The 15981-nt window shown below is 41.4% G+C and overlaps 1 protein-coding gene across 1 annotated transcript; it reads right to left on the bottom strand.

Moving 5' to 3' along the window:
- Positions 1-3640: 3640 nt before the first annotated feature.
- Positions 3641-10304, bottom strand: LOC120026939 (stathmin-like). Its single transcript, XM_038971717.1, has 5 exons — positions 10229-10304; positions 8217-8263; positions 7432-7604; positions 5341-5532; positions 3641-4692 (listed from the first exon to the last, which is right to left on the bottom strand). Exons 2-5 carry the CDS (start codon positions 8233-8235, stop codon positions 4621-4623), a joined length of 456 nt encoding a protein of 151 aa, XP_038827645.1. The 5' UTR covers positions 8236-8263; positions 10229-10304; the 3' UTR covers positions 3641-4620.
- Positions 10305-15981: the final 5677 nt, after the last annotated feature.

The following is a 15981-nucleotide window of genomic DNA, read 5'->3' as shown; positions in this document are numbered from 1 at the left end:
ATACCATGGGTATGACAAAACATTTATTTTTACTGCTCTAATTACGTTGGTAACCAGGTTATAATAGCAATAAGGCACCTCGGGGGTTTGTGATATACTGTATGGCCAATAAACCATAGCTAAGAGCTGTGTCCTAGCAGTGTCCTAAGAACAGCCCTTAGCCGTGGTATATTGGCCATATACCAAACCGCCTCGGGCCTTATTGCTTAATTATACAATGGGTGGGTCTAATCCTGAATGCTGATTGGCTAAAACCGCATTCCAGCCAGTGTCTATTCCACAAGTTACCACTGGCAAAATCTATGATGTTAAAATGCTTATTTACTCTGTTCCATCTGACTGCGCAATCCACTGTCTCATCAGCCTAGCATCGGCTTCTACCTGACCTATGGAGAGCATCAATATTGCAGCGTTTTCTACATGATCTGAGTGACGTTTCTGTATAGCTGGAAATACATGAACTATCCACCTGGGTGTACACCTGCTGCATACGGCCAACTAACCTCTGGACCAAGTGACCTTCGCTTCAGTTAACGACTGCAGGGGTCAAATGAAACATGACACCATAGTTGAACTAACTAAACACTGACACATAGGGCCATCATGTTCACGTAGACATTAGATTAATATTACCTAGAATCTTCCAGTTTACCATGGGGTCGAAAGGAAAAACCATGGGTTTGATCAATTTCTATAGAAACACCTTCACATAAGGCCTCATCAAGTCATATTATTGATATTAGATTTTAGCTAGAATCTTGGCAGCCATCCAGGGATTAATTATATTTTCCATTTCCTCAAATGAAAGTGCTCATAAATGGTGGATACATTTTTCTCCTATCTTCCAGACTTGTTAATATAGCCTTTGACAAAATGGTTGTTTGTTGATAAGGTGAGAGATGGATGTCTCAAAGGGAAAATTTGAGATTAATATGATGAAAGGAGAAGGTGAATATTTTAGATATCCTGAAAAGAGTGGAGATATGAGAGACTAGATAGTGCTGTTTCTTGAAATAAGTGAAACATTGCCACCTAATGGTCTTACTATGCTACTTCCATGTTCAATATTCCTATATGCTGTTTGTATTTTGCAGTCTGCACTCTCCATGATGGCCTCCGGACATTACTTCTGTGTGGCTTGAGATGCATGCTAAAACGCTGCATATCTGTCTACCATCCTAGGTCCCTTGCAGAAGAAATGTGAAGATTGTCTGTCAGTGGAACTACTGCTCCCCAAAATCTTCCAGAATGACTTACCATTGTTTGGAGTCAACCTGAGAGTGGATGATTGACAGCTAGCGACACGCAATATTAGATTGTGTTCCTAGATATGACAGATAAGTACTTTTTCTTCTGGACCTCTTGAGATGTATGTGGCCACCTGCTCGTCAAACATCTTATTCCAAAATCATGGGCATTAATATGGAGTTGGTCCCCCCTTTGCTGCTATAACAGCCTCCACTCTTCTGGGAAGGCTTTCCACTAGATATTGGAACATTGCTGCGGGGACTTGCTGGCATTCAGCCAGAAGAGCATTAGTGAGGTCGGGCACTGATGTTGGGCGATTAGGCCTGGCTCACAGTCAGCGTTCCAATTCATCCCAAAGGTGTTCGATGTGGTTGAGGTCAGTCAAGTTCTTCCACACCGATCGACAAACCATTTGTGTATGGACCTCGCTTTGTACACGGGGGCATTGAAATGCTGAAACAGGAAAGGGCCTTCCCCAAACTGTTGCCACAAAGTTGGAAGCACAGAATCGTATAGAATGCCATTGTATGCTGTAGCGTTTACATTTCCCTTCACTGGAACCAAACTTTACAATTGGCACTATGCATTGGAGTAGGTAGCGTTCTCCTGGCATCTGCCAAACCCAGATTCGTCCGTCGAACTGCCAGATTGGGAAGCGTGATTCATCACTCCAGAGAACGCGTTTCCACTGCTCCAGAGTCCAATGGCGGCGAGCTTTCCACCACTACAGCAGACGCTTGGCATTGCGCATGGTGATCTTAGGCTTGTGTGCGGCTGCTCGTCCATGGAAACCCATTTCAAGAAGCTCCCAATGAAAAGTTGTGCCGACATTGCCTCCAGAGGCAGTTTGGAACTCTGTAGTGAGTGTTGCAACCGAGAAGACAATTACCCGCTACGTGCTTCAGCCCTCCCGTTCTATGAGCTTGTGTGGCCTACCACTTCGCGGCTGAGCCTAGACGTTTCCACTTCACCATAACAGCACTTAGTTGATTATGGAGATTGCATGCCTGTGTACTCAGTTTTATACGCCTGTCAGCAACAGATGTGGCGGTAAATAGCTAAATCCACTCATTTGAAGGGGTGTCCACATGCACTAAACAAAAGTATTGTTCCATCCCTAGCTGTGAACCTATCAACTCCCACCAGGGGGAGAAGCCGCATTGCTCAAACTGATATTTATGGTTCCTTTGTTTGCATTCCATGCAGAGAACATTATGACAACGCTAGTGATATTTTATGCAACCAAATCTAAACTCTTGAGTCGAGACGGTCAAATGCAGCTAGGGCAGAATGCATCTCAGTTCCCAGCAACTGTGCAAAAATCGATTCTCATTCTATGGTGGGAAAAGTACCCAGTCATACTTGAGTAAAGGTAAAAGATCCCTTAATTTAAAATGACTCAAGTGAAAGTCACCCAGTAAAATACTTGAGTAAACATTTGGAAGTATTTGGCTTTAAATATACCTCAGTATCAAGAGTAAAAATTATTTTAAATTCCTCATATTGCGCAAACCAGACTGCATGATTCTTGTTTTAATTTACAGATAGCCAACATACATTTACAAATGAAATATGTTTAGTGAGTCTGCCAAATCAGAGGCAGTAGGGATGAACAGGGTTCTCTTAATAAGTGTGTGAATTGGACCATTTGTGTCCTGTTAAGCATTCAAAATGTAACATGTACTTTTGGGTGTCAGGGAAAATGGAGTAAAAAGTACACCTCTTTAGGAATGTAGTGGAGTAAGTTGTCAAATATAAAGTACAGCTACACCAAGACATTTACTTAAGTACATTATACCACTGCTCATCTTGGAAAAATATCCTTCCAGTTCATTGTCCCTTCAGTCTGAACCAAATTTAAAAAAAAGTGAATACTGTCCAGTGCTTTTCCACCCTCCCAAACCCCACTAGATGGCGCACGGAGTAGAAAACCACACTAATTGACAAGACATCACAAGCGTCAAGAGACGCATTAAGCTAGGCTAATTGGTCCTTGTGTGTATTTACATTGTCAAAGCTTAAACCCAACATCCTTCCTTGACCTTTGAGTGATATGAAAATACTGGTTGTTAAAAATGGCAAAGGTCTAAGGCACTACATTTCACTACAGTCCCTGGTTCAAATTCAGGTTGAATCACATCTGGCCGTGATTGGGAGTCCTATAGGGCAGTTCACAATTGGCCAAGCATCGTCCGGGTTTGGCAGTCATTGTAAATAAGTTCTTACCTAGTTAAAAATAAACCTTTGCCTGGAATCTAAACAGAAACAGAGTAGTGTGGATTCCAGCGACGCTAGATCCACAGAATACAATAACCTGTTCTACGTATCAAAGGATGGGCTTCAAACGGCAGAAATCTGAAGCAGCACAGGTATCAATAAAGCACACATGGAAGGGGGTTTGACAATGGTATTATTTATTGTTTTTAGTACAACCGTTAAGTCAACTAGTAACATTCTATTGAGATGCCAAAGTGCATTCCATGTGTAGACCCAGTCTTCCAGGAACATCATAGATAATACACAAGCCTGAAAAAAAAAAAGTTAATTCATGGACCTACAATAGAACAAAGTCATGTGCTTTGAGACAAAACCCCACTTTACATAAGCAAAAAACCTGCAGTGGCACAAAGATTAAACTTGGGTGAGTTGAATGGCACCCTATTCAGTGCACTACTTTTGGGTAGTGCATTAGGGAATAGGATCAGGATGCCACAGACCTTGAAAAGAGCAAGACTAAAAGTTCTCGAAATAGTAAAAGGTTCGATACTACACTTGCTGTGAAAAAGGTGAAATTGATCCAACATGTTACCAACCCAGATCAACAACCATTGATCAACTATTAGCCAGGTGTAACAGATACAAGATTCCAAAGTGGCACTATGGAAGAGATCATGTCGAGGACCTATGCATAGAGACATGCTTCCTTAAAGGATAAGTACATATACTGCTATTTTTCATTAGGTCAGAAGATGCAATGACAAAAGCTAAATAGCCAAAGAAATGGGCTGTGTATGAAATGGTCACTAGCGGTCAAATCCATGCTTCCTTAATTTCTCTCAAAGCTTCATTGAGGAAGTCTAAAGAAAAGGACTTTAGATCCTCTCCAATGCATTTTGAGAGGAATTGACGGTTAGTAACTTGCAGACCGCCATGGAGTAGAAGCAACAAGGGGACAAAAATAGCCACGTGTAAAACTAATGCAAGTACACTTATAGCAGGAGAGAAGTTGAATTCACAAACAGGGAGAACTTTATTATTTTCGTCAATAGGTGGGTGGCGGTGAAGACAAAAATACTGGCCATTAACTAAATATAAATCAATCTTTGGATATGTAAAAAACCCTCTAGTATACAATCCCCAATAGACAGAAGTTCAGTTCTCTGATGTCTCGGCACCGCCCTCTTTGGTTTCCTTTTTGGCCCGCACCTCTTCCAGTTTCTTGTCCTGAGAAGAAATAGAAGTTCAAAAGTGACATATCCTTCAAAATAACATTTAAACAGACCATACAAAGTGCGACTTGTGTCAGTGACAACATACATTAATATTTTCCAGCACCAATTTGTCATGGTTGACCAGTGACATTGGTGTTAACTTTGTGTGAAATCAAAATGTTGATAACTTCTGAAGTCTCCCAACTCAAATCACTTGCAGAGATAAGTGATCAAGTCCTTGAGACCCCCCCCCCCCCCATTATAACTGTGCCCTATTTCACCCCCCCGTGGGGATAGGGTGGGGGGGATAGGGCACAGTTAGAATATCCAAACAGACATTAGTATTCAATGATTTGAGAGTTCATTTTTTGGGGGAAGGCTGTGTGATATGTAAATTGTGACATTTCTACAACAGGTAGGCTGTTTCAAATGAATGGTGTTTTAGACAGTCTATGGGGAGCGCAGCAAAATAGCCTCACTACTTTAGCTAGCCAGCCAACTTAGCTGGCTAATGTAGCTAGCTTCTTTACAATGATTTGACGCAGTAAAGACACACTAGCAGATGTCTCCTTGTGTCCTCCATTGAAAACAACTGGTAGCAGGGTCAGACTGTCACTGCAAGACTGGTTTGAAAGTAAAAGATATCAAGAGGCCAACATACCTTCTCCTTGAACTTCTCGCTCATGGCTGCCTGAAGGGCCTCCTTGTTCTCTTTGTTGGCTTCCATCTTCTGGTTAAGCTTCTCCTCAGCTATCTTACTGAAGTTGTTGTTCTCCTCCATGGCTTTCCTTTGCACCTCCTTCTCATGCTCCCTCTTCTCAGCTAGGTGCTTCAGAACCTCTGCTTCATGGGACTGGAGGATGGCGCAAAGGGGAGAGGAGTTTGATTCAGACACCCAACAAAACATTTGACTACTACAATACTGTCAAGCAGGGCTCCCCAAAAAGGCAGAACCCAGGCCAAATACAGCCCCTAAGTTCAGAGTAAATAAAGTTGAGGCTGGACATGACTCAACCAGCACCAAGTGATTTTAACTTAGGAAAATCGTTCCAAAGTATTACCACTCAGACACGTAATCCTATACAAATATAAGCAAGGTTTAGTCAAATATCAGTTTTGGCTTGTCGGTCAATTTGCAGTCTACAAATTTTGTAATTATGTTCCGGGCCCCGACTACCCACTTCAAAACACAACCCTCAGCTGAATCTAGTTAATCGCAGGCATAGAGGCATGTAATGCATCATGGCAAAAGGTTAACGTGTATCCACACACTAGCGATAAAAATGTAAAAAAATTAAGGTAGTTACATTTCAGGATATAGTAATATTTATTGGGATCCAAACAGGATATAATTTAGCGATATATTGTATTGATAAAACTATTTGTACACTAGTTGGTGGTACCAAAACTACAGCATTTTTTGTTCATTAGCTTGTTTGCCTTTCTTTTTTAAACTAGGGAGACAATGTTTCTAGCACTTTATTTCCATGACTGATCAAAACTCGTTTTGTGGCTCAGTCTTGTCCATCTGCAGCAGACATATGGTGAGCAATATGTCTGGAATATTGAAACAACCAGTATCGAATCATGAGAAACACAAAACATAATGTAACCTAAGCAGGGTGGGAAATTCCAATAATTACACACCCCGGGAATTATTTATTTTTTTAATCATGAGTATCAGCTTTTTTTGGTCCTTCAATAATCGCTATCGGCGTTAAAAATCATAATCTGTCGACCTCTAGAGACATCACTACAGACCCTGATTTGATACTGGGCACCATTACAACCAGCCGTGATCAGGAGTCCCATAAGGCAGTGTACAATCGGCCCAACGTCGTCCGGGTTAGGTCGGGATAGGCTGTCATTGTAAAATAAGCATTTGTTCTTAACTGACTATCATAGTTTAAAAAAGTAGTATCCTGCTCAATTCAATTTGTGACAAGTATTTTAGCCAATACATGTTACAATAGTATTTATTTTATCTAGTAAAACAGTTCTACAACTGAACATCAAGAATCAGTGTCATAAAATGCTGACTGATAAATCTGCATTATTAGTTCAGGATTTGAAATCTGACATTAAAAGGAGCACAGAAGTGTTCATTTTAAATAAAATTACTAAAAGTTAATGGTTGAAATATTTTTGCTGTTCCATGCTCAAGCACATTGTACCCCCAAATATTTGCATCATTAGGAGAGAGTGTTCAGCTGCTCCTTTAAGGGACAGGCCATTACTGTGGTAATCTTTGTCTGTGCTAGTTGCAGACAGCAAACTAATATGTGACCAAAACGGTGCAACTAGCCAAGAAACACAGACAAAGTCACTTCAGTAGCCTCTCAGGTCAAGTCAACAAACTTCTATACATTTGGGCTTTGGATTGAAAAACTTCCCAAATTCTGTGTGTGACCACCCAACATGGCTGGTGAAATAACTTTCTTAACAGTCAAAGACAAAATATACCCGCATTTGACATTTGTACATTTTCCACCTTAATGTCATGATAATATCATATGGTCCTTGCTATTCCCACACCTAGTAAATACATTCCCCCAAATTGTGCCAGTCAAGGCTAGGATTTCACCCCCCCCCAAATTAGTTTTTAGATAACAATATACACACTTATTCATGGGTGAGGGTAGGTGACCTTTTTTCTTTACAATAGTTTTACCTTTAGAGGACCCCTTTTGGCTCAAGAGCACACCCATAAGCAAAACTTCCGTCTAGCATCTTTAACTGGAGCACGACCTACCTTCCTCCTCTCCTCTGCAGCCTCCAGTTTCCTCTGGATCTCCTCCAGGGACAGGTCCTTCTTCTTGGGGGGAGACAGAGGGAACTCTCCCTTGGCGTCTGGAGCTGGAGCACCCAGTATCACCTCAAACGCCTGGCCAGATGCACGTTTGTCAATCTCCTTTACCTGAATATCTATGAGCGGACAAATTATGCATTTGTTATTAATCAAAGTTCATTGGTGGGCCACACAGATGCAACGAATTGCTTGTGTTTCAACAGCGCAATAACAAACAATATGCACATAATCCAAAATTTAAGAAATCAGAAGCAGCAATGCCAGAGTCCAGAAAATATATTTTAAAAAGTGTATAGCCAGCATATGACTAGAAACTACATCAGCAGTAGTTATATATAATGAGCCATGACTAGAAAGCAGTACACAAACATATGAACTCCAGGTGAGGGATACATGTAGGCTGACAGAGTTAAGGGAATGTGGCACTTGTTTGGTAAAACTGAAAAACTATTATTTCCAAATGAGGGACGAGGACAGGAAACTGAACATTACAGGGAGAAGGGGGGGGGGGGGGGGTAGAGAGAAGGCCACTGTGTGGACATTTAACTAGGGTTCTCCCATTTCCAAAAGACACTGTATCTCCTGTCACCTGGACTGCTGGGAATAGACATGACTGGTCAAAACAATACAGTGGAAGTGCATCATTAGACTGGCTTCCACTTGGTCATTTCTTTGATGGAGAGGGGTGAGAAACAATTAATTTCACGTCTCTCAAAATCACAACTTACCTCCGCAGGAGGCGGCCATTTCAGCAGTGGACAGCAAGTCAATGTACCTGGAAGAAAGTTCAGTCACATTTACTTAAAGCCTTTTTAACAATAGCAGTTGTCAGTGCCTTTACAGTAACCCGGCTTTAACCCCAACAACCAAGCCTGCCAACACATTAGTACGTCCTTGAACATGAAGAACCAGCTACACCCACTCCCAAGGACTGGATGAAACTTCATCTCATCTTTACAAAGTGCCTGAATCACTAGCACCCTCTAGTGGGATAGAAACACAATTTACTGTGTGTTTAGGTGGAAGACTGACTAAACAGCAGGGTAAAGCAAAACAAGGTCCACTCAGTGGCGACATCCTTCGGTCATGTTCAACAACGACAAGCAACACCCTATTAATGCAGCCCATTTAAAAAAAAAAAAAACTGTCTGGTATTCATTCACAGCTAAATAACTACATGGCACATTAAACTACATTAGCAAGTGATAGCCACATGCAATCAATAATATACTACTGTAGATGGGCGAGGGGCCCTTTCAATGCCCATCTACAGCAGCTCAGTGCCCTTCTGTTGCATGGATACTTTGAACTAACAGGCCATGGTTAGAACAAAAAGGCTAGAGCTTTCCAAAATTGCAGTGTATTGAAAATGCGATTGGGAAGCTGCAGATATTTGGCAGCTATAACCTACAGACGACGCCAACAAACCTAATCTATGAATATTCAAGCAGATTCAGCAGAAGACATTCAACACAAGCTGCAACGGTGCACCCGTGTGTACATAGCGAACTAACTATAAGCCACAGGGGGAGAAAAATAAATAAGTTCCAACCGCCGCAAATTCGAGAGCACGTATTACTTGAACCGCCCAATTGCAAGAAGAATCAGAATCGCCTTTAATCGTCGCACACATTTGCATGTACAGGAATTTGACTGAAATGGTGCTGCTAAAGGACAGACAAAGACGCTGAGGTGTGTAAACAGATCACGATAAATTGGGAGGGACACCTGCAGCAATCAAAAAGCTCTGATTGTCAACCTCAAGACAACAATCAATAGGTAACGTTTCAGGGTCACAACAAAAAGGTCGTATAGCTTCCAAAATATCAGTTAATGGCACAACAATGGCTCTTTTGTTTGATTGCAATGAACGTCAATGAGACCAGTTGCAAACAAAGAGGAGCGCGTGTTCAAGGCAGCTCCGCCCGTTTAGCTATTCGCATGCTGCCCCTCACGACACCAAGTGCACAACTAAGTTAAACTAATAATAGGCCAGAACATTCAACGATAAATAATTTAAACGTCAAAAAAGCTGATAATAGTTCATGGCGACTGGAAGCTTCAAATACGGATGGTAGCGTTTATTTTGTAAAGCACCCTGCAAACCAAATGTTTAAAAAGTAATGGAGGCGCATCAGTTGATGGCTGACCAAAGTGAAAAATTTGGTAATTTATAAGATTCAAAGCGACGTGTGTATATTATTTTTATAAATTCATGACTTTACTAGCTACGTCGTGTAATCAATAAAATAATTTGCCTCACACTATCAAGTGTGCATCCCTAACCAGCAAGTAGTGTCAAGACAAACACTCATTGGTCAACGACAACTAACGTTAATCACGGTCTGAAGTTGAATAGATCAAATATGGTTAACGTTACTGTGGAACAACAAGTCACCCACCATTAGATCAATGGTCTTTTTACAATTGCATTCATTTTTTACCAAAGCATCAATGAAAGACATTAAGTTAGCAATGTCTGAGCAACAACCTTTAAACGTTGACTAGTTACTGTAGGTTGGTTGCTAGTTAACGTTAACAAATAAATATATAAAAATATAAAAAAAGAACCGATGTCGTTTAGCCAGGATTGAAACTGAGGTAACACATTCGATCACCACTTAACAAACAAAAAAATTAAGGTAAAACCAGTACTTTCATAAATCAGGCAAGATTAACTACAATTACAATCTTTGAGTCATAGTTTTGGTACGGATAACGTTAGCTATATTACACCCACCTTAATAACACAGTGAAAAATTCTCCTTAACAGCCAGACTTTAACCGCGAATTCTATGCTCGAGCATGGCCAGTTCGCGCATAAAAAGCCCCAAATGTGTGTCGTCAAAGCCAATACTACAATTCTATTGGCTGTTTATAACTCTCTCCGCACTCCTGGTAGTTGTAGTTTTAGTCTTTTCTAGACGTCAACACAGGCAGACGAGTATCTTCCTAACATTTCATTTACTTTGGTAATGAATAATGAAATTTGAATGAACATATAAATTGATTGTTTCAATTGAATTGATAAAGAATATGTGTATTTTGGGGAAGAAATGTCAAAAGTGTGTCTTTGCCCTACATCAGTCAGTCAGCCCTTGAATGAAGTGTGTGATGATTCAGGGTGGGCACCATTACATAAGTCTTCATTGTTTAGCTCCAACTAACCAGATGCACGTCCTCGACCGTGCGCTCTCGAGGACTGTAGGGTAGCTATACGATTTATTAACGTTTTCATCACGTTGTCTGCACTATTTTATTTTTTGCAACATCGTCCATAGTCATGACTGTTATTGTGTCCTACTTTATTTTTATCACACAGAGATATATGACTGCAAAGGATCCATGGAATGACCCATATTTCCTCCAGAGCCAGAAAGCTGCAGTCAGACATCATTTATCAACCATTTGTCTGACGTCAGAGGACTTGAGAGGACTACACCCCCAATCCTGAAAGAAGTCAGCTTCTGTCTGTTTGTTTTTAACAATTCATTAAAAATAAAAACCTGAAATGTCTTGAGTCAATAAGTATTCAATCACTTTGTTATGGCAAGGCTAAATAAGTTCAGGAGTGCAAATTTGATTAACAGATCACGTAAGTTGCATGGACTCACTCTGTCTGCAATAATAGCGTTTAACATGATTTTTGAATGACTACCTCATCTCTGTACCCCAGACATAAAATTATCTGTAAGGTCCCTTAGTCATGCAGTGCATTTCTAACACAGATTCAACCACAAAGACCAGGGAGGTTTTCCAATGACTAACAAAAAGGGCACGTATTGATACTGTAGATGGGTAAAAAGAAAGAAAGAAAAGCAGACATTGAACATCCCTTTGAGCATGGTGAAGTTATTAATTACACTTTGGATGGTGTATCAATAAATCACATTAATGAGTACCACTATCCATATTTTCAAGCATTGTGGTGGCTGCATCATGTTATATTTTTATTTATTTTTTATTTCACCTTTATTTAACCAGGTAGGCTATTTGAGAACAAGTTCTCATTTGGGACTGAGACCTGGCCAAGATAAAGCAAAGCAGTTCGACACATACAACAACACAGAGTTACACATAGAATAAACAAACATACAGTCAGTAATACAGTAGAAAAAAAGTATATATACAGTGTGTGCAAATGAGGTAAAATAAGGGAGATAAGGCAATAAAATAGGCCATAGTGGCGAGGTAATTACGACATAGCAATTAAACACTGGATTGATAGATGTGCAGAAGATGAATGTGCAAGTAGAGATACTGGGGTGCAAAGGAGCAAAATAAATAAATACAGTATGGGGATAAGGTAGTTGGATGGGCTATTTACAGATGAGCTATGTACAGGTGCAATGATCAGTGAGCTGCTCTGACAGCTGGTGCTTGAAGTTAGTGAGGGAGATAAGAGTCTCCAGCTTCAGCGACTTTTGCAGTTCGTTCCAGTCATTGGAAGAAAAGGCGGCCAAAGGAGGAATTGGCTTTGGGGGTGATCAGTGAAATATACCTGCTGGAGCGCGTGCTGCGAGTGGGTGCTGCTATGGTGACCCGTGAACTGAGATAAGGCGGGGCTTTACCTAGCAAAGACTTGTAGATGACCTGGAGCCAGTGGGTTTGGCGACGAGTATGAAGCGTGTGCCAGCCAACAAGAGCGTACAGGTCGCAGTGGTGGGTAGTATATGGGGCTTTGGTGACCAAACGGATGGCACTGTGATAGACTGCATCCAATTTGCTGAGTAGAGTATTGGAGGCTATTTTGTAAATTACATCGCCGAAGTCGAGGATCGTTAGGATAGTCAGTTTTACGAGGGTATATTTGGCAGCATGAGTGAAGGATGCTTTGTTGTGAAATAGGAAGCCGATTATAGATTTAATTTTGGATTGGAGATGCTTAATGTGGGTCTGGGCGGAGAGTTTACAGTCTAACCAGACACCTAGGTATTTGTAGTTGTCAACATATTCTAGGCCAGAACCGTCCAGAGTAGTGATGCTGGATGGGCCGGCAGGTGCGGGCAGCGATCAGTTGAAGAGAATGCATTTAGTTTTACTTGGATTTAAGAGCAGTTGGAGGCCACGGAAGGAGAGTTGTATGGCATTGAAGCTCGTCTGGAGGTTAGTTAACACAGTGTCCAAAGAAGGGCCAGAGGTATTCAGAATGGTGTCATCTGCGTAGAGGTGGATCAGAGAATCACCAGCAGCAAGAGCGACATCATTGATGTATACAGAGAAGAGAGTCGGCCCGAGAATTGAACCCTGTGGCACCCCGATAGAGACTGCCAGAGGTCCGGACAACAGGCCCTCCGATATGACACACTGAACTCTTTCAGAGGAGTAGTTGGTGAACCAGGCGAGGCAATCATTTGAGAAACCAAGGCTGTTGAGTCTGCCGATAAGAATGTGGTGATTGACAGAGTCGAAAGCCTTGGCCAGGTCGATGAATACGGCTGCACAGTAATGTCTCTTATCGATGGCGGTTATGATATCTTTTAGGACCTTGAGCATGGCTGAGGTGCACCCATGACCAGCTCTGAAACCAGATTGCATAGCGGAGAAGGTACGGTGGGATTCAAAATGGTCGGTAATCTGTTTGTTAACTTGGCTTTCGAAGACCTTAGAATGGCAGGGTAGGATAGACATAGGTCTGTAGCAGTTTAGGTCTAGAGTGTCTCCCCCATTGAAGAGGGGGATGACCGTGGCAGCTTTCCAATCTTTGGAAATCTCAGACGATACGAAAGAGAGGTTGAACAGGCTAGTAATAGGGGTTGCAACAATTTCGGCAGATAATTTTAGAAAGAGAGGGTCCAGATTGTCTAGCCCGGCTGATTTGTAGTGGTCCAGATTTTGCAGCTCTTTCAGAACATCGGCTATCTGGATTTGGGTGAAGGAGAAATGGGGGAGGCTTGGGCGAGTTGCTGTGGGGGGTGGAGGGCTGTTGATTGGGGTAGGGGTAGCCAGGTGGAAAGCATGGCCAGCCGTAGAAAAATGCTTATTGAAATTCTCAATTATAGTGGATTTATCAGTGGTGACAGTGTTTCCTATCCTCAGTGCAATGGGCAGCTGGGAGGTGGTGCTCTTATTCTCCATGGACTTTACAGTGTCCCATAACTTTTTTGAGTTTGTGCTACAGGATGCAAATTTCTGCTTGAAAAAGCTAGCCTTAGCTTTCCTAACTGTTTGTGTATATTGGTTCCTAGCTTCCCTGAAAAGTTGCATATCACGGGGGCTATTCGATGCTAATGCAGAACGCCACAGGATGTTTTTGTGCTGGTCAAGGGCAGTCAGGTCTGGGGAGAACCAAGGCCTATATCTGTTCCTGGTTATACATTTTTTGAATGTGCCATGCTTATTTAAGATGGTGAGGAAGGCACTTTTAAAGAATAACCAGGCATCCTCTACTGACGGGATGAGGTCAATATCCTTCCAGGATACCCGGGCCAGGTCGATTAGAAAGGCCTGCTGGCTGAAGTGTTTTAGGGAGCGGTTGACAGTGATGAGGGATGGTCGTTTGACCGCAGACCCATTATGGATGCAGGCAATGAGGCAGTGATCGCTGAGATCTTGGTTGAAAACAGCAGAGGTGTATTTGGAGGGCAAGTTGGTTAAGATGATATCTTTGAGGGTGCCCGTGTTTACAGATTTGGGTTTGTACCTGGTGGGTTCATTGATAATTTGTGTGAGATTGACGGCATCAAGCTTAGATTGTAGGATGGCCAAAGTGTTAAGCATGTCCCAGTTTAGGTCACCTAGCAGCACGAGCTCTGAAGATAGATGGGGGGCAATCAATTCACATATGGTGGGTATGCTTGTAATCGTTAAGGACTGGGGAGTTTTTCAGGATAAAAAATAATCGGAATGGAGCTAAGAACAGGCAAAATCCTAGAGGAAAACCTGTTCCAGTCTGCTTTCCACCAGACACTGTGAGATGAATTCACCTTTCAGCAGGACAATAACTTAAAACACAAGGCCAAATCTACACTGGAGTTGCTTACCAAGAAGACAGTGAATGTTCCTGAGTGGCCAAGTTACAGCTTTGAATTAAATCTGCTTGGAAATCTCAAAATAGTTGTCTAGCAATGATCAACGACAAATTTGACAGAGCTTGAAGAATTCAGAAAAAAATGATGGGCAAATGTTGCACAATCCAGGTGTTGTAAGCTCTTAGAGACTTACCCAGAAAGACTCACAGCTATAATCACTGCCAAAGTTGATTCTAACATGTATTGACCCAGGAGGTTGAATACTTCCTAATCAAGATATATATATAGTGTTTTATTTTCCATAATTTTTTCAACAAATGTTCAACATTTTCTTCCACTTTGACATTATAGTATTTTGTGTCGATCGTTTACCAAAAATGACAATTCAATCCATTTTAATCCCACTTTGTAACACATCAAAATGTAATGAATATCAAGGGGTGTGAATGATATCTGAAGGCACTGTAGTTGGAGGATTTCATTTGCGAAAGCAGCACCGTTTACTTTCAGTGTTCTCTGCTGATGTAGCTTATACTGCTGTAACCCACTATGGTTTTGTATTCCATCAGCATTCCCAGTCCTGCTGTGCTGTGTTGAGAGAGAAAGAGTGAGTATGTGGCTGTGCGTGTGTGCACTGTGTAAGGCTTAAAAACAGCTGTAGTATTAACACTGATCACATAATTAAAGGGATAAACAGCAAGGAACTTTACCCCCCACTTAATCTATTTGAAAAAAAGGAATTAGGTTCAGTGAGACAGACATGTTTTTTATATGTTGTGTTTATGGGATAATACCTATCACTCCATGACAAATCTTAGAAAATTGGGGTAAGGGGATGAGAGCATACATAAGGTTAAGGCATAATACTTAGGCTATTGACGTATTAGTTAACACAATGCTTCTGTTGGACAATGATGCCTCAAAGAGAAGCAAGAATCACATTTCTTTAAGATATCAGACTAATATCTATTTGGCACCGTGTTTGCCATCCTTTCAAGTCACCATATGGTGGTCCCCTTCAGGCAAGATGGTTAACAGGCGTTACATCCCCCTTTCTCATTGTCTACACCCATCTACCATCATCCAGCTAATGCATAATTAGGATTGAATGATGGTGACTAATTATGAATAATGGTGGTCAGTGGTAGAACAATGTATTCTGTCTCCCATAATGTCAGTAGTCTTTTTAGTATGATCCCTGCCAAAATTGAATCCATGACCTTGCCATTGCCAGCACCATGCATGCTCTTACCAACTAAGCCACATACTTCTTCAGACAGTATCTCCTTCCTACATGCACCAGTAGCTATAAGATTCATGGGCAAGATGAAACTTATGTTTTGTGATTGAATACACTCAAGGCCTCTGTATTAGACACACAAAAAGAAAGGTGGTTATGTAAATGTTAGTGTTGGGATAGAAGCAGAATTAAACTTCAATCAATGTGAAACGACAAACTATTTCATTTCATTATATTTTTAGCTCGATTCTCTATCCTGATGGCAAAGAAAATCAATAACCC

Source organism: Salvelinus namaycush, chromosome 32, assembly GCF_016432855.1.
Source record: "Salvelinus namaycush isolate Seneca chromosome 32, SaNama_1.0, whole genome shotgun sequence".
Classification (NCBI taxonomy): domain Eukaryota; kingdom Metazoa; phylum Chordata; class Actinopteri; order Salmoniformes; family Salmonidae; genus Salvelinus; species Salvelinus namaycush.
This window is presented reverse-complemented; position numbering and strand designations above follow the sequence as displayed.

Coding starts and splice junctions, on each gene's coding strand:
- LOC120026939 (XM_038971717.1), bottom strand. Junction 5,533..7,431: donor CTGCAGAGGAGAGGAGGAAG/GTAGGTCGTGCT, acceptor GCCATCCTCCAG/TCCCATGAAGCAGAGGTTCT. Junction 4,693..5,340: donor GCGAGAAGTTCAAGGAGAAG/GTATGTTGGCCT, acceptor ATTTCTTCTCAG/GACAAGAAACTGGAAGAGGT.